At 42.6% G+C, this 20,065-nt stretch overlaps 1 protein-coding gene across 4 annotated transcripts in view; it reads right to left on the bottom strand.

The window, feature by feature from the left end:
* The window catches only part of LCORL (ligand dependent nuclear receptor corepressor like), a 121,130-nt gene extending 101,546 nt beyond the window's left edge, over positions 1-19,584 (bottom strand). For 2 of the 4 annotated variants that reach the window (XM_088450631.1, XM_088450632.1), the window contains exon 1: positions 19,463-19,577. In XM_088450631.1, coding sequence (XP_088306757.1) covers positions 19,463-19,562 — 100 coding nt within the window. In that variant the 5' untranslated portion in view covers positions 19,563-19,577. Of the gene's footprint in view, positions 1-19,265; positions 19,338-19,462 lie in introns of those variants that run through there. The other 2 variants (XM_088450630.1, XM_088450633.1) reach the window with 2 other exon arrangements.
* Between the last annotated feature and the right edge of the window lie 481 nt (positions 19,585-20,065).

Raw genomic sequence — 20,065 nt, 5'->3', positions numbered from 1 at the left:
ATATACCCCTAAGACTCATAAACCCAGTCATGTAACCTGCAGTTTGCTAACTAGGGGGAGGGTTATTGCATTTATATAGTTATTGCATGGGGCTCCTTTTTAAGATTGTTTACTGGACAGCACCATTGTAAAAGATGTGTCAGGTGAAGGGACCCCTGCGCTCTGGTTTAAACCACCGAGAAAGAAATCTGTATAATTAATAGCAAAGTCGGCTACACGGGCTGATTTTTTTTTTTTTCAGGAAATAGACAAATATTTTAGGAAAATATTTGTTAAGTTTATTTTATTAGACACCGTAGAACATAACAGGAAAAGAACACTAGAACACAGATACATAGGCAGGTCGGGGTTAACCAGGAGCAATACCTTTATTTTCTTGCTCATCTGTCCTCACAATGCCAACACCATTACCTTTCCCATCTCGACCACTCACCTCTCTGCTGGAACCCTAATGTACCCATGTACTGTACTAAACTGCAGCACATACTGTACACAGTCATCTCTCTGCATGCATTTCTAACCATCATGTTAAATGCACAGCATTTCCTTTGAATAAAAATCGTTACCACCCCCCACAGAAATCATATAAAAAAATAAAAAAAAAACAACACACTATATATAGTCATAGTGCAGGACAAAATGCCACAATAACCTGAACACTGGTGCTCAAGGACAGAGCTGTGTTATAAAAATAACCACACGTTTTCTGCTTTCCAGGAACTTTATTTTTTCATGAAAAGATCTTCAGCGTTCACTCTGCAGTACAGGGAGCCATTAGTGGCATGGTTTATACATGCCAGAGAAGCACCATTAAGCTCAGTGTACAACTCTTTAACCCATGCAGGGTATTCCAAAGGTGTCAGATTCTTATTCCTTGGCAATAATGGAACAAAAAAAAAAAAAAAAAGGATTAAATAAATTGGCAGAAAAAAAGGCTACCGAGATATTTCTGTTTCACCCACTTCTGGCAATTATACCAAAGAACTAGGGCAAAAAAATATATACAGTATGTATATTACCAGAAAGTTATGCTTACTGTAAAGTTACCATCTGGATTTTACAATGACAAACTAAAAGCCTATATTCTGCATGTGTTGCCATGGCTTTGAAATGTGTGCAACTCCGCTTAATATGAGCAGTGCTATAGAAATAAGCTATAATAATGTTTAGTGCAAGTCACGGTCCCTTTCTCAGAACGTCACATTGTTTCTCAGGCCTTAGATTTTGCAATGCGCAGCATGGTGAGGGGGAGGAGGGTGCTCTGGATAAACCTGGTCAAGGAAAACATTTGTCTGCTTTCAGACAAACTACATGTGCAGAAATGAAAATATTCTCTATAAAGCAGAGAATCTTACAGCCTATATTTCCTACACAAAACACACAGGTTATTTTTGCCCCAAGCCAATTAACCAACCACTATGTCTTTGGATTGTGGGGGAAACTAACACCAGTAGGTAACCCACACAAACACAGGAAGAGCTTACAAACTCCACACAGGACCCTGGTCAGGAAAAAACCCAGTGCGAGAGTCTGTCCCATAACAGGACATCATAGGAATGAAACAAACAAATTACAGCTACAAATCAATGGGGACGATTCAATTCAACGCGATGTTAACTCCCGGAGCTATTCAATTCATCGCGATGTTAGGTCGGGGAAGGCTCGTTATCGCGCCTTAAACAGGGTGTTTAGGCGCGATAACGGGCATTCCCCGACCTAACTTCCCGGCGCAAGGCTGTTTTCCCGGCGCGAAGGGCAGAAAACAGCCTCGCGCCGGGACTTTTGTCGGATTTCTTCTCTCATCCCCGGAGAGATGAGAGAAGAAATCATTAGTCGGACTTGGCAGCGCGGGGTATTGAATAGCTCCGGGAGCTCACTCACGGAGCTATTTACATCGCGTTGAATAGAATCGTTGAATAGAATATGTTGTTTGTGATGGGATCGGGGACTAAAAATTAGAATCTTGGTGTAGCAGTTAGGAGGAGTTACTGCACCTGAGCGCTATAGAGTCTAATTTTGCGGGAAAAACCTAGAAACATCTCAAAATAGTTTAGGTAGGGGTTTCTATTGCCAAAAATGGTACTTCGATTAGGGAGCATATTATATTACGATCTCAAAGAAATGGAAGGAGCCTATAAATGTACTTTTCTCACCATTACAGGAACCACTTGGGTTGGCACATCATCCTTTTAAAACTGGACACGTGAATTACACAGGTTCTGTAGCCGATTAAAACCAGGTGAAATGGAGACTTGGGGGTATATTTACTAAAGTGCGGGTTTTAGAAGTGCAGATGTTGCCCATAGCAACCAGATTCTACTTAACATTTAACTAGTACTCTCTCGAATATGGGTGGGCAATAAGCGGCCCCCCAAACTACACATCCCAGCATGCCTTGCCACAGTTCTGCTATTTGGCCATGCTAAAAATGTTGCACTGCATGCTGGGATTTGTAGTTCAACAGCTGAAGGGCCGCTTATTGCCCCCCCTTGTTCTAGAAGAGAATAGCTAGAATCTGATTGGTTGCTATTGGCAACAACTCCACTTCCCAAAACCCACACTTTAGTAAATATACCCCTTGAAGTCAGCCAGCCAGCCACAGAATCTGTGTAATTCACATGTGCCTAGTTTTAAAGAGATGAGGCAGCAACCCCAGGAACCACACAATTTGTATGTAATTGTAAAATCAAAAACTACCTATAGAACGCACATTATGCAAGCAAAAACAGTAGTTTAGCTGAGGTCACGGAAAGATAACTACAAGTCTCACAGTAGGGGCTAATCCTGGGAAGATAATCTGGCTATTACTTAACATAGAGCATCTCCTTTATAAGAAAGACAGTGACGTGTTTCCAGAACTCCTTTACATACAGAACTTGTAGTGTCACCTGCTGCCTCGGACAAGGTTTAATGAGGAGAGTGCAGCAGCTCCTTAATATGGGGAAATATACATGCCCTGGGGAGAGGAGTACATACCAGCACCACAGTATAATATATAAATATAGGAACTGTACAGAAATGGAGAAGCCTCAAAATATATTACCAACACAAGGAGGGGGGGGAATTGTTTTGTGCGCGACCAAAAGTAATAGGCGCCCGACGAAGCTACTCAATTGTTGTTTCTGCAGTAGTGAGTGCCACAGGCGGCCCCATTACTTATTGTGCTTGGTGCACCAAAATGTACCAGGTTTAGCTGGCTAAACAAGTCTAAACTTTTGGGTGCGCTCCCGAACCGGCAGTTTGGGCGCTCAAATAACATTTCTGCCTGTCAGCACAAGTGGGTTGGTGCATACACACTAGACGATATGCTCCCTGAGCGATATCGTCTAGTGTGTCCCCGGCAGGCTGTGCTCAATGTCGTTCATGACATTGAGCACAGCCGCTGAACGATATCATTAACGATATCGTTCAGCGCCGGGCTCTCTCCCCCATTCCCTGACATGCAGCAACCTGACGTGATCGTCAGGTTGGCCTGCATGTCAGCCCGATGAACGATAATGACGAACGACCCGCGGGAACGCACGTCGTCGTTCATCTTTTTGGGCTTAAAAATGGACGATAACGATATCGTTATCGTTCAGTCGTCCACTTTATCGCCCAGTGTGTACGCACCTGGTGCCTGCAAAAATAAAAGGCGCCCGATTGGAGCAATAATTGAATAGCTCAGTCGAGCACCCCCCCCCTCCCCAAAAAAAACCAAAAAAAAAACCACACAACTGAATAGCCCCTAGAAGCCTAACAGTTTTAGGTACCATGCAAATAGAAATATATGGTAACAGCGCTTCTGAGGAAACGAGGAAAGAGAGATATTATTTATATATATATATATATATATATATATACATACATACATACACACACACACACACACACACACACACACACTTGCATACTTCAATTACAAAACTGGACAAGTAATAGCATCACCCCTGATGAATCCACTGTATATTTGAAGTAATTGACTTAATGGAGTACAGTCCTGTTCCTATAACCACCTCCAATGGATATATTGTAGCCTTTATAAACACTACTTGCTGGATATCCTGTTTAATTACCGCCTGTTGTGCATAGGGTCCTGTATATTAGCAGAAGACATCACGAATGAAGAAATAAATAGAGGATCCCTTGAAGCCGGCAAAATATTAGCTAAGAGGGGAGGGTTTAGGCAAAAAGGGAGGAGGGTTAGGTTTAGGAACGAGGAGGGTTAGGGTGTGGGGTGGGGGGAGGGTTAGGGTGCAAGAATGGAGGGTTAGGGGGAAAAGGGGGAAGGATAAGTATACTTACCCGACCCATTGGGATACAAACCATCAGGATGCAGCTGTCGGTATCTTGAAAGGAAGCATCCCAACAGCCGGCATTACATACAGATTCCAAGAAAACATACCCTGAAGTTCCAAAAGTCATGGGACAGATGCCTAATATCATGTATGACCCCTCTCTAGCCCGGTGAAGTGCTGCAACTTGACATGGCATCAATTCCACAAGTGGATGGACGACCTCTGGGAGAGGTGTTGTCCCATGCTGTCTGGATAGCTTCCCACAGCTCCCTAATATTTGTAGGTGCAAGATCTTGGGTGCGAATGGACCTCTGCAGCACATTTCATTAATGCTAAATTGGGTTCATATCAGGTAAACGTGGTGGCCACACCATTTGCTGGAATGCTCCTCAAACCAATTGTGGACAACTTGGGGCAGATGACAGGGTGCATTGTCCTGCTAGAATATTCCATAGTTGTGGGGGTACATGAAGAGCTGTAAATGGTCATCAAGCAATGCAATGTAGTGGTTACTGGTCAATGAGGTATTCAGGTGGACTAGCGGTCCCAACTCATGCCACGTGAACCACCACCAGCCTGTATGGTGCCTTGTTGACAACGGAGATCCATGGCCTCATGGGATCTGCACCACACCCGAACCCCACCATTAGCCCAAAACAACTGGAACCGTGACTCATCAGACCACGCCACATGTTGCCAGTCCGCCAGGGTCTACTTAACAACATCACAAGCCCAGGTGAGGCGCTGTGTCTGGTGGTTCTTTTGCCCCCATATCACATGGAAGCTAAAGAACGCTGCACTGACCTGCTGGACATGCTTCTGGTACCTCCTGCATTGAACGTGGATGCGATTTGAGCCAGTGTCGCTTGTCTGTTACCACGGACAATTCTGTCCAGACGCCGCTGGCCACGATCATTAAGCACCCCGTGGTTGGCCACTGTGCTGTCCACGATGGGTGGTAATGCCTTCCAATGTATTCCAGGTACACACGTGACACCGTAGATTGAGGAATGTTGAATGTCCACACAACTTCGGAAATGTAATGTCCCTTCCATGGGGCACCCACTATCCTGCACTGTTCGAACTCCGATAATTCACGTCACCTTGCTATGAGCAGCCTAGTCGGCGTTCAAACTGACACAAGAGATGTCAGATTACAACTGATGCAGGTCTGGGCATTTCCGACGTCAAAGTATGGTGACGCCACCCACCATTTCCTTTACATACTGCTATCCCGTGACTTTTGTAGATTTGCCAGTTTCTGAAGTTCTGGAAAGGTAATCCTCCATAATGTTAAATCACAGAACATGGGAAAATTTGAGCAGTATATTTTGATCTACAGAACTAAAAAAAGCTAAATGGTTTAATTTAAAAGTAGAATTACTACAAATGTGTTTTGCTAAATAAAAGTATTAATATTTACATACATGTAGGAGTTAAATTCTAATTAAATATCCTTTTAAGTGTGCACATTAAGTCTGTGCTTGCATTAAGGATTCTATGAAGTTTTAAGTCCGATAGATATGTAAACTTAAATAAATTGCAATGTTTCCTGTATTGCAGATATAGGTGATTATTATTATTATTATTATAACATGTGAATGCAAAGGAAGAAAGTATAAAACAGACACTGCTACATAAAATAATTTTATGTTACTGCGTAAGATAACATGACCGTTAACCAAAAAGGATCTTTTGTAATTTTTCTAAATATTAAACTAAGTCTATAAATTGCATAGGATGTGAAACTAAGCAGCCATTTTGGAGAGAATGTATATAGATCTGAACAGTCCCACAGTATCCCCGTGTGATTTAAGGATAGAAATTGAAATATATTGAGGGAGATCCATTCTCCTCAGTGTTGCTACAATATTTGGCAGTGTACAATGCGATAGAAAAGGGTAACCCAATATCGCTAATTTTCCTGTGCACATCTATAAGACATGAGGGACAATTAGCGATGTTACAGGCTGCGAAGTATCTTCATCTGACTGTTCCAGAAGACACTCTGTAGCCATTGCTTATGCTGGCCATACACTAGTATGATGTAGTACAATGCGATTCAGACGCGCTCGAAAGCGGGTCGATGTTGCCCAAGTGCGCATGCGCACGACGGAGGCGGCTCCGTCGTGCGCATGCGCGAGACCCGAATAACGACGGCCAAGCCGTCGTTATGGGTCTCGCACCAAAGGGGGCGTGCTGTCAATGGTGATTGACAGCACGCCCCCTTTGGTGGGCGTGCCGGGGGCGTGGCTGCCCAGACGGAGGCGTTCATGGGAACGCCTACCGTCTGGGGCCGGCCCCACTGACATCACTAGTGATGTCAGTGGAAGTGCTTTTGGCTCAGATAGAGCCAAAAGCACTCCAGGGCTTGCGGCAGACGAGACCCTACCACAAGGGTCTCGTCGCAAGCCCGACGGTCGCGATGGTCTTGACCATGGCGACCATCATTTTGGCCGCTCGCTATAGCTGTGGGTGGTCACCCACAGCTATGCGAACGGCCAGGAGGCCGCTCCAAAAAGTAAGAGGGAAGGCCCTGATTCAGAGCGAGCGCTCTGTCAGAGTGTCCGGCTCTGAATCAGGGCCACAGTCCATGCAGTAATAATGCCCCAATATTTTGTCAATCCGATAACATATTGTGGATCATTTGAGTGTATATTTGTAAAGTCATACATTTTTGAATATTGTTTTGAAAAATAAAATAAAAAAAAATTTAGGTTTTGTTTGCAAAATATTCCTAAACCCATTTTAAGACAAATGTTCATGCATAATAAATATAATTGTATTTGATTTTCTGTTGTACTTTGTGGAAAGTGAGAAGAAAAAAGTCATATAGCCTGTTTTTCAGTTCACAAGACCTCTAGCAATGTACACTCTTCCTGAGGCTCTGTCATAATCCTTTATAAACAATTTTCTGCCAAGATTTTCCCTCGTCTTTCATATATGACTTCTACAGCTGAGGTAGGCCGCATAAAAGCATTCCAGCTGCTTTGGAACTACGCATCCCAGCATGCCCTGCCACATTTTAACTGTTAGGGCATGCTACAACTGTGGCATGGCATGCTGGGAGGTATAGTTCACAAAAGCTGGTGTGCCGATGTTGTCTACCCGTTCCAGTTTCATTTTAGATATTTAAACGAACCCCATGGAAGCTTCCAAATCCAATTTGGGAGATTACTAGGTTCTGGTGAAACTAATTCTACAGACTGCTGGTTTTTGTAATATATTGTAACCAAAAAGAACTTCAAGATACTGGAAACTAACCATCAAACTGGTATTGGCAGCTACCTCTACATACTTATTGTTGTAGTTTATGTGTAACAAAATATGAAATGTTCCTGTGTTTCATCAATTAGTTATCTACGTACAGATAAAATAATAAATTCTCTGAACATTTGTTATGGTTTCATATGGCATATTCTTCCTATTTAGATATGAAAAAGTTTACATAACTGGGTGCAAAACATGTGCCTATCGTGGTCCCTTTCATTTTAGTACTACTCACTGTTTTCTGTTCATCACATCCCTCCAGGATACCGTGGGACGGGTTGGGTGTGGGAAACCAGCAGAATCCAGACAGTGGATAAGTATGCTAACCCTCCCCCCTTCACCCTCTAACCCTAACCTAACCCCCTTCCCCCCCGAAACTAACAGCTAAGGGCGCCCGCTATACTTAAGATTGGAATGCCGGCTGTCGGTATCCCGGAGTCGGCATCTCTAAAATGTCGAGACTCCGGCGCCGGTCTTCTGTCCGCGGTCAGGATTCCGGCGCCAGGATTTCGTCAGCCGTCATCCAGATGGTAGGTAATGTAACTACATCCCTACAGGACAGATAAAGCCCATATGCATTCACTCCAAGGGGAGTTGGTGGAATTCAATTGAATCAGATGCTGAAAGTGCTGGAAATGAGTTCCCCGAGCTATTCAATTGTCTCCATCGCACCCTGTACTGAAGTCGGAAGATGCAAGTTGCAGCACCTTGGGCCGGGTGTTTAGCCACGGTAACCTGCATTCTCTGATTCAAGTGCAGGCCGCAATGCTGCTAGCACATGCGTTAAGCCGGAAACCAGCATCGCAGGACTAGTTAAGTCAGATTTCTGCTAGCACTTCAAGATAGTGCGAGCAGAAATCCTCTAGTTGGGGTTAACAGCGCGACCTATTGAATAACTCCGGAAACTCATTCCCAGCGCTATTCAACATCGCATTTAATGGATTTCACCCCCCCAAAAGACCTATAATGTTTCACCCCTCTGCAATTTATATACATGGCTTAATATTTTGAGCAAATACAAAAGATTATTTTTGATGATCTGTCAAAATCATTTTCACAGGAATAATAAAGTGCCATATTTTATGCAGCAAATTATCTGCTATACAATTTTCATTCGGTTAAAATTTTTAGGACCTTTTTAAAAAAACATATCTGTAATGCAGGAAACACTGCATTTTAATTAAACTTACATAATGCCTAATACATTCTTTCCTACGCCAGAACACAGGCCCTGATTCAGAGCCGGACGCTCTGAATCAGGGCCAGTCTTTTTTTTTTTTTTTTAGAACGGCCTCCTGTGACCACCCACAGCTGTAGCAAGCGGCAAGGAAGATGGTCGTGATGGTCAAGACCATCGGGCTTGCGACGAGACCCTTGTGGTAGGGTCTTGTTGCCGCAAGCCCCAGAGAGATTTCGGCTCTAACAGAACCGAAATCTCTCCCACTGACATCACTAGTGATGTCAGTGGGGCCGCCCCCAAAAGGAGGTGTTCACATGGGAACGCCTCCGTTCGGGCAGCCACTCCCCCGGCCTGCCCACCAAAGGGGGCGAGCTGTCACTCAACATGGACAGCTCGCCCCCTTTGTTGCGAGACCCGGAGCGACGGAGTGCCCGTCGCTATCCGGGTCTCACGCATGCGCATGACAGAGCAGACTCCATCGTGCGCATTCGCACTGGCCCACCATTGACCCGGTTGTGAGCGCACAGTGCTTGCGACCGGGTTTGAATCAGGCCCACAGTACTAAAAGTGTGGCCAAAACTTTATCCCATTTACTGAGTAATTTTTTTTTTTTTTTTGAATGCCCAGGTTTATGAGCTGTAACTCTGCTGGGAGATACCCACCGGATTCAGATAGTGTACCAGCAACAACTGCAATAATTTCATAGCATCTTCATCACAGCGCACAGATCTCAAAATAAACACTGTAAGGGGTATTCAATTATGCGCGAGAAATTTCAAATTAATCGCTGTGTGAATTTTATTTTTCCTCTTTGAAAAATCTTGCGCTATTAAACTGCACTTGTCTTTCACGCGCGAGAAAAATTATTTTGGAGTGCTCATTTTCTTTTCCCAACACACTAAAAAAAAAATAATAAGTATGAACATACATTTTATGTGCACTTTTCTAATGGAAAGTATAGGGCATAGCTATTCAATTGTCCTAGCGGCTGATTTCTCCAGCTCAATTTTTTTTTAAATCTCGCTATTTTCCACGCACGTCCGGGGGTGCGAGATTAGCCTTTGTTTGTACTAGGACAGTGTACACCACCCCCACAAAAGAAAAGGGAGCTGCTGAGGGAGGAAGGGGAGGCGGTTTTCATGTGTAATGAAAAAAAACAAAATTAAAGCCGGTACGGTTAGTATATATGGAGGGCTGTGGTGTATGTAAGGTCTTTAAAATTGTATGGGGTGGTGGTATGTGTGATCATGGGGGGGGGGGGTTGTGTTTGTGATGTGTGTTGGGGAGGGTTGTTTAGTGTGAACGGTAACAGTTGGGGTGCAGTGAGTGCAAGATGTGCAGTATGGGTGGTGGATGAGGTGCTGTGTAAGGGGTGCAAATATCACCAAGCAGCAGTCCGCGTCCATCTCTTCTCTCCTCCCCAGCGTCTTCCAAAATGGCTGCCGAAGTCTTGTGAGGTGTGATCCTTATATGATGCGAGCGTAAAACTGAACCACCCCCTCTTGCGTCCTTATGTTAATTCCGCACGATTTAATTCTAATTGGATAGCGCTCAAATCAGGAACATGCATTACAAGAAATGGGCGCGAGTGATGCTGGAAATTCAAGCGAACGGGATTTTTCAAATTCCCGCGCCCAATAGAATACAAAATCAGTGTGTGCTTCAATATCATAACGCCACTGTACTTGGAGAGCAGTCATGAGATCAATGTAGTGACAACAATGGAGAGCAGTCCCAATAGAGAGCAGGAGACAACTTTATCAGGCCATAAACTGCCTGTTAGCACTACTAAATCCATGTAAATCTAACCTCACAAGCATCATATATATTCATTATTTTGTACTCTAACAATCCCGTTTCTGTACAGTTGCATAAGTATAATCATGAGGCACGGCACTTTACTATCCAATCATTTATAACCTGGTCACAAATATTTCTTATCACACACACACACACTATTTTCAGTATATGCACAGTGTAGGGAAGCTGAAGGAATGTTAAACTTTAATTACGCAATATCATAGTAAATTAGATACACTATGTGGAAACTAACTGGCACACATCCACTTAAAGACATGAAAACGACTGCACGATTACGACATTGTAATCGTGCAGTGGTTTGTCAGTCTGTGATGTGCTTACACTATGCGAGCAGTCGTTCAGTGTAGGCACAATCAATCATCTGCAAACATGCTGAACCTGACTTTATAGTCAGGTTGTCCAGCATGTTTGCCCGATGATAGATGTCTAAACGACCAGCGGGAGCGCGCATCACTGGTCGTTTTAGACATTTTTGAACAATATAGTTATCATTCAATCGCTCAATTTAATCATCTAGTGCATGTGTGCCTTTATAAATCCAGAAAGAGACAAGAAAGTAATTGCTATTGAAAGAGAAAAAAAAATATTTACTATAATGGGGGCAGATTACATAAGTAACAATTAAATGTAGTAAATTTTAGACAAAGTGCTTCAATTACAGAAACAACTCTCACCTAAATGATCCAACGTCTAAATTATTTATTTACTAACTGTTATTTGTATAGCACACACATATTCAGCAGCACTTTACAGACAATATTTCAGTCATTCACACCAGTCCCTGCCCCAGTGGAGCTTACAGTCTATGGGAAGAATTAAAAAATTTTTATAGGAGCCCGAAGCTTGTTGCTCTGCTCAAGTGTGGGAGCCGCTGACGCCGAAATTTCTGCTCACCGTCTCCTGAGGTTGCGAGCAGAAATGTGTGAAAGGTCTGTGGTTTCGGCTCTATAACCAGGACTTTAGACGCGGCTGAACCCGGTACTTTTGGGGCGCAACAAGTGCAATACTTAATAGATGTCCAAAAGAATTGAATGGCTCCATCAGGCACCCATTAATTATCACCGCCCAAAAAATAATTGGAATTTCACAAAAGTTCCCTACAACATACACACTAGGGTTAACATTTTGTCAAAAGCCAATTTCAATTACCAGTATAGAGGACATACAAACTCCACACAGATAGGGCATTAGTCAGAAACTGATCTCATAACCTCAGTGCTGTGGGGCAGTAATGCTAAACACTACACCAACTCTGCTGTCCAATGAAAGGTTCCATACCCCTACAAACACTACAATCCTCTTCAACCCAATTTGCACTATGGAGGCTTGTTATATGAGTTTCCCCCAATAATACACATCAATCCGGAGGTATTCACGGACAATATTGACGGGCTCTATGTTGCATTCCGCAACCACCGCAGGACCACGGTGATAGTTGGGTCCAACGTCTATTTATCACCATAAAAGGGAACACTATCAAGAAGTTCTTTAATTCAGAATAGATCACAGACAGCACCAGAACTACCCTTTTAATTCCAAGTACATGGCCAGTTGTAGACCCTGTTTTTAACAAATCCATTAGCACTGGCAAAAGAAAAGACGAGAAATTTAGAGTCACCATTAGTAAAATAAATAAATAATAATAAAGTGGGAAAAAATTAGTAGCAAATATTAAAATGATAAACTGTAAACCTTGTTATATATAACTGCTGTGCCACCTTCAGAACTAAAAGGTGCGTATCCACTACGCGATTAAACAGGCCGACTGAACGATAACGACATAGTTATCGTTCAATTGCTTGTTAATCTTTCGCAAATCAGCCATGTAAATGTCAAAAACGACTAGTGACGCGCGTGCCCGCTGGTCGTTTTTGACATCGATCATTGCCCGAACATGCTGGTCATCATGACGACGACGTCCGGTTGACCATGTTCGGGGATGATTGATGTGCCTACACTGAACGTTCCAGTGTAGGTACATCTCAGACTGCACGATTACAATGTCGTAATCGTGCACTCAGCAAGTGGGTGTGCACCATAAGGTATGACTTCATCTCACCCACAAGGGTCAGCAAATTACAAACATTAGGGAACTTAGTAAGAATTACAACTAATGGTGTTTAATATAGAACAAGCAAAGTCTCTAAAATACTGTTCTGATATAATTTTGCCTATATTACACCCCATATAATGGACTGCAAATAAAAATAAAATGCTTAATCCAATACCTCACTATAAGAAACCCACATCATATTCCTTACAATGCCAATGTATTGTTTTATGACCATGCTGTTCTGCTAGATTCATTTGGTTAGTGGAGGTGTCAGGTGGTTGTCAGAGGCTAGATTCTCTACGCATATAGTAACATACTAAAGAGGAGGAGCAGCAGCATGCCGCTAAACAATATAATTAAACTAAGCTAATTTTCTTTCCCCTAATGAAATACAATGCAGTGTCAATTACAATGATCCCTTTTGCTGTGCATGTTTTCGTCTGTGTTTTAGACTGGCAGTATAAAGAGTGAGGCTGTGGCGAAACATTTGCAGTTTGAAGACTGAATTTTACACTACATAAAAGCAACACTGCTTTACAGACACGTGCACAGGCTTGCTTTATTTATGAATCACAGAAATGTTCATGTACCTTAATGCCATGCAAAAGTGAAAATTATATTTAGTTACAAAAGTTTCCTAGGACAATATATGTTACTATATACTGATGACTATGTCCTCGCCATGGTATAAAAAGAAAACACAGATTTCCATGTCTAATCCTCACCTATTTACGGTTTGTGCTATTTCATCACCTAATGCTGGAAAGGTATACAATCGGGAAGCCGGCTGCTGGAATCCCGACAGCCGGCCTCCCAACTGCTTTATCCCGGCGTGGGATAAATGACCGGCGTCTATATCTAGATGCCTGTCATTTGCCCAACGCTGGGCGCAGCGAGCAGACAGCCACGGGGGGGTGGGGGAGGGGGTTAGGTTTAAGTCACCCTTAAGGAGGGTTAGGTTAGTTTATACTTACCTTAGCGACGATCGGGATTTCCAGTGCTGTCGGGCTTCCGCTGCCGGGAACTCTGCTTTTGTCAGCCAGGCGCTGCTGGGAATCGAACTGCCAGCCATGCAGCCGGCAGTATTTCATACCAATTCCGCTGAAAAAATACATTAGGGGGAATTTTCAACTGTTTGGGTACTAGTTAGTAATAGGCGCCTAATGGAGCTATTCAATTGTTGCTTCAATCTGGCGCGAGTGCCACGAGCGATTAGATTTCTGCTTGGAGCCTCCTGAGGCGGCGAGAACAAATCAGCGAAAAGTCGGTTTAGGCACTCTAACCAAAACTTTACACCGGTCCACTGCTTTATGCGTCTAAACACAGGTCATTAGGCACAATTTTATTCAATGCGAAGTGAATAGCGCCGGGAATCAGCTCCCGGCACTATTCAATTAATCGCTCTGCTAAGCCCGACTAAGTATTTCTTCTCGCATCCCTCCTGAGAAGCAAGCAGAAATCGGACAAAAGTCCAGGCGCAATGCTGTTTTCTGCCCTTAGCGCCGGGGAGCATGCATTGCGCCGGGAAGTTTGGTCAGAAAATGCCCGTTCTCGTGCCTAAACACCCTGTTAAAGGCGCGGGAACGAGCCTTCCCTGACTTAACTTTGCTCAAAATTCAGTTCCTGGCGCTAGTCACTTCACGTGTAATTGAATCGTGCCCATTATTACTTATGGGGGCGCAAAATACAATTGAATCATCCACCCCCCCAAAAAATAAATAAATAAATAATAAGCTCACTCTTACCTTTGTGTTCTAAATTTGACACTAGTACAGTGTCTATCTTTGTTGCAGTAGCATACATTTATTATAAGGTTTAACACGTGAAAAGTACATGGAAAGTGACATCACCAAAAAAGTGTCAATTCATCATCTTATATTTATACAAAAGCAGGTGAAAATTATCATTTTCACCTACTTTTGTATAAATTAAGTGTCAGGGTTATTCATTTTAAAGGTAACGCAGGAGATATTACTGATATCTCCCACTTACCCTTCAGTCACTCAGCCTCCGATAATTAGGATAATGAATAGGCCTCTCAATATATCTGATTAATCTCAAAAAACAAACTTTACATCACATTATTGTAACTACTGTATGTAATGTACTATACCAAAATTCCTTAAAGGTTAAAGGAGAACCATCTTAGTTCTCTAAAAGGTGATTAGTGTCCTTATAAGGTTATTAAGGAGTTTGTATTTTCATTATCCACAAACAATTAACACTTACAGATAACTTACGGCGCAATTTCACTAATATTACACTTACTTTTAAATCAGCGTATAATCTAGCAGCTTCTGTACTCCACTGAAAACATGCTTCATTCTCACACCACAGGTGGTCGATCATAGGGTGGTGGACACAGGGCATTTATTTCTCATTCAAACACGTTTAAAGCTGATAGGAAGCTCAAAAGTCTACGGGGACGATTCAATTGTTTTATAAGGCACCTAAACTAGTGGGCGCCTGATGGAGCAATTCAATTGTTGCTGTTCGGGCACGCATAGCCACGGTTAGACAAATTTCTGCTCACAGCCCCATGAGGTGGCGAGCAGAAATGTGCGATAAGTCTGCTGTTTGGGGCCCCCAAAGCAGGACTTTAGACAGGGTTAGCTGCTGTACGTGGCTAAACCCCGTGCTTTTGGAGGCGCACACGTGGCACTGGCGCCCAAACGTAGCATCAATTGAGTCGAATTGCCCAAAAAACAACTGAACCACCGCCCCCTAAATGAGCAAATAAAAATATAGATTAGTTTATAAAACAATAAAAATATCATCACTTAATCTGACACTTCCATGGGCCAAAAAGAGATAGGCCTTTCTTGCAAAAGAAACTAAATATATTGGAAATAAAATATAAATATATCTTGATCGATAGAATGACAAGTCTGCATGGGCACATTGCTGCAAAGTGATAACTGTACAGTTTAAGAGATTAAACCAAGATGTTTTGCATTGTATTGTATAGAGACATCTAAAATAGAACCCTGACATGGAAGATGTTCAGACAGAAATGCTGACAATACAAGGCTTTCATTTTATTTCAATCAATCTATCTAACAAATACTCAAAAGTGAAGGCCATATTAGTAATTGTTTTTAGATAAAGAGCATAGTGGAAGAAACAGATGGATGGTGTTAAGAGTAACAAAGCAAAGAGAATATCAGAACTATAAATGATTCCTTAACAGCAGCAAATTAAAAATACTAAATATCCACCTAGCGGCTTTCATCTTCATGCAATGACCTTTTGTCCAGCACATTATCTGTGTCAGCATGGGTATAAAAGGAAATGAAACAATGGGACTCCCCTCCCCCATCCAAAAAAAAAAACTAAAAAGGGGATTCTCCAATGTTTAATTATAACGAAGTCATTCTGCCGACACGGGATTTCTTTGGCAGTCCTAAGGCATGCAAAGTTACATATATATATATAAATATACGCTAAAGATTGTGTCCTGTAACCATGTTATTTCCTAGTATACCACAAACAAAATAAATGTGGCCGTGCATAGCTCCTTACACACGTTGGACAAAGCTTTTCCCCTGACAGGGTGTGAATTATACCTAAACCAACTATTCAACTGTAATTCTATACTAACAGCAAAGTGACACTTTTAGGTGATGCTTCCGACATAGCAATCAAGGGGTTAAGCCCAGTTGGGCTGCCAGAGGGGGTAACTGATCTACACCCTCCTCCTACTACAGACGCAATAGAGAGCTGCAGTACATGCAGCCTTATAAAGGAGGTGTGCCTTCTGTATACTTATAGTGCATCTGTGTATGCTAGGATAACAGACAATTCCAGATGATGCAACTCTTCTGAGCCGATCCATACCACTTATGAATTCCCCATAATAACTCCCCTGCCCCCACAGTGAAGAAATAAAACTAATTATATTGGATGCGTTAATGTGCTCAGAAACAAATTAAAGACAAAGCTAAAAAACATAATTCCATGCACAAAGATACTAATCCAGGGCTCAGGACAAGGTGCAAAAACAGGTCTATAACACAAACTATCCAGGCGATATTTACTCAGAACATACTGAAATACCTGCTAGTCATTATATTGGGTGGGGTTTAGATAACTAAAGATCCAGGGCACAGGTCATATATCGATAAGGCAAAAAAAATAAAAAATACACAAGTAACGCGAGTGAGGTTGCAAGATTCTCTTATATACATATAATACACATCCAAACTAATAAAATCCATCCACATGACTGGGATTGTTCTCAGTAGATAGATACAAATGATGGCAATAATGTTCACCTGCCATAAAACATGTACCGTACATAACGGCAAAGAGGTACAGTACTATAAGATGCACACTACTATACACAATAAAGAGGTAGTCAAAAACACTTCTATACAGATAAAACAGTTCTTCTAATGACAGAGTTGTGGTAAAATCCCATGTACACTAAATCTGGCACCTGCAGTCATAAACACATTATAGAAGGAATAGTAATCTCATTACTATATATGATAAGATTATTAGATGTCAGTGTGGAGATCAATTACGATTTTATACAGGTTTTGGAATATCACTAATAACTTACTGTAGTGAGTATATTATCTTATAACAGGATATATATGAAAGAAGACACACATAAAGGCCTTTTCTTAATTTTACTTTCTATTTTCCCTCTTTTTGTGCCCTAACTCCAAACTTCAAAACCTAGAAACCTGTTTTACTAAGAAATATTTAAGTCCCAACTGCGTATACCATAGACCAATAAGTAATGCCATCAATACTGTGATCCCCTTAGTCAGCATACATGCCAGGATGCCACACTATTTCCACAAACTTCACACTAAGTAGATTTGCCAGTTATTCTGAACGCGAGACAATCGCACACTTCACAGCCCCTCTGGGAGTGAAAGGAAAAAAAAGGCCAGCCTGGTAGCGTGATAAGTAGCGCAACTTAATGTCATAACGCATAGTCTATGTATATACATACACATATATCCTCGGATAGAGATTAACATCCTATATAAAGAACAGAGATGGTGTGCCTAAGCATAAACACAGGAGGACCTCTGCATATTGATCACAATACAGGACTTGCACCTTCCCATCAGGTATAATAATCTTCTATAAAGAGAACACTGCCCTCATATCAAGTGTAGGATAATAAGCACATTTATGCAGAGTGGAACTATTATGATCAGATATGATAATTATATATGCTGAATATATAAACAAATAAAGAGGTGGAGATCCCAATATATCACAGATGACAACATGTTTAAACTCTTTCCAGGGACATTTAGCTGCTGAGCCAGTACATCAGCCCACATCACACGCAATCATACCTCAGCAGACAGAGCACTGCAACTCCCATCATGACAAGTTTACTGAATACAACTAATGTACTTTTTTTTTTTTAGCTTTTCAATAAACCTAATCAATATATATTAACCTATGAAGCACAAATAAGAACAGATGGAACCAATTTATATATAACCAGAGATATTTGTATATTTATGTACACGCATAATTTGTAATCAATATATAAAAGTTAATACACAAAAAGGGATAGGTAGATAGACAGTGGTGAGGCTGTGGTCAGGTATGTACTTTATATTACTAAAGTACATACTAAGTTGAGATATACAATAACAGTTTTTAAATACAAAACAGAGGGTACTGTAATAAGGTATATAATGAAAACTTCTATACAAAATGATCAGGATTATAATAAATGACCACCTCTATATACTAATGGCAGTTTTTATTAACTGAACAGGGGATCAGGTGCATCATTTTATCAGCCTCTATACATACACACACAGTACAAAGGATCAGGTATACAATAATGACAGGCGGTATAGATAAGGTACTGAGAATCCGATATATGACAGCATCCCTTTCTATGTACACACACGGGACAGATTTTTAGGTACATTATTATAGCCTCAGTATTTTGCGGAGGGAGGGAGAGGGAGAGACTGACTACAGAGTACAATAGTGTGACAGCCTGCACAGTACAGAGTAGCAGGTATGTTATATACCAGTGTGACAGCCTGCATTTATATATGCACAGCAGAGCATTAGGCATACTATATACCATGATGTGACAACCTGCATGTATATATGCACAGCACAGAGCATCAGGTATACTGTATACCATAGTGTGACAGGCTGCATGTTCATATACATAGGCACAGATTGTATATAGTATGGTGACAGCCTGCATGTATATATACATAGGCACAGCACAGAGTATATACTGTATACCATGGTGTGACAGCATGCATGCCCATATACATAAGCACAGATTGTATACTATGGTGACAGCCTGCATGTATATACACATAGGCAGAGTACATACTGTATACCATGGTGTGACAGCCTGTATGCCCATATACATAAGCACAGATTGTATACTATGGTGACAGCCTGCATGTATATATACACATAGGCACAGCACAGAGTGTATACTGTATACTATGGTGACAGTCTGCATGTCCATATACATAAGCACAGTATCAGATCACAGTACGGAGAGGACCCGACCTCGTGTTACACAAGTTGGAGGAGGCGGAGAAGTTGCGGAGCCGGAAGCGGCGGAGGCAGCAGGAGCGCGGGGTGAGGGGACACAGTAACGGTCTCCAGGCCAGGCCCCCCGGGCAGCTGTACCGGCCGCACTACTCACCCGTCACCGGACAGGAGATCCCCTCGCACTCCACCGTCAGGGAGCAGCATCCGGAGTACGGGAGCCCGGTCACACGACCACAGCACTGAGATCACTGACTGTTGTGGGTTTGTTTTGCTTCCCTGTAGTCAGTGTCCTCCCTCCCCCCCGCCTCCTGTCAGGGTGAAAGCCGTACACAGCACGCACACAGCCCTCACCTACACAGTGGATGAGCCGGTGCCGCCAGGAGTCGAGTTCCCGCCGGAATCCCTTCCTCTCCGCCGTGCACCGAGGGCTCCGGCACTGGGCAGCAGCCATTCTCTCGGTTCCCTATTTCCATCTGCGTCTGACGTCACAGCGCGTCAGCGGTACTAGTGCTCCCTAACACGGGCACACTGGGGGCGGGGCCAACGCGCTGACTGACCTGACTGACAAGGGAAGAGTGGCAGCTGAACGGGCGGGGACAGAGGGAGATTGACAGCTAAGTGGGTGGGGACAGAGGGAGATTGGCAGCTGAGCTGTCACACAGTGTTTGGCGACACTAGTCCCCACCTGAGATGTACTATTATTTCAGTACTAGTACTGGCATTATTAAAGTTAATTTGTATACATTTTACATGTAGAATGCTGACACTTTCAAGTATGCCAACGAAGAAAACCAGCATATTAATGTAAAATTAGTACAATTCATACAGCTACAATACACTAAGGGCCTGATTCAGAGCCGGACGCTCTGACATCGCGACCATCGGACTTGCGACGGAGACCCTGCGGTAGGGTCTCCCTGCCACAAGCCCTGGAGTGATTTTGGCTCTATCAGA

Source organism: Taudactylus pleione, unplaced genomic scaffold (assembly GCF_031769625.1).
Source record: "Taudactylus pleione unplaced genomic scaffold, aTauple2 ptg000520l, whole genome shotgun sequence".
Classification (NCBI taxonomy): Eukaryota; Metazoa; Chordata; class Amphibia; order Anura; family Myobatrachidae; genus Taudactylus; species Taudactylus pleione.
This window is presented reverse-complemented; position numbering and strand designations above follow the sequence as displayed.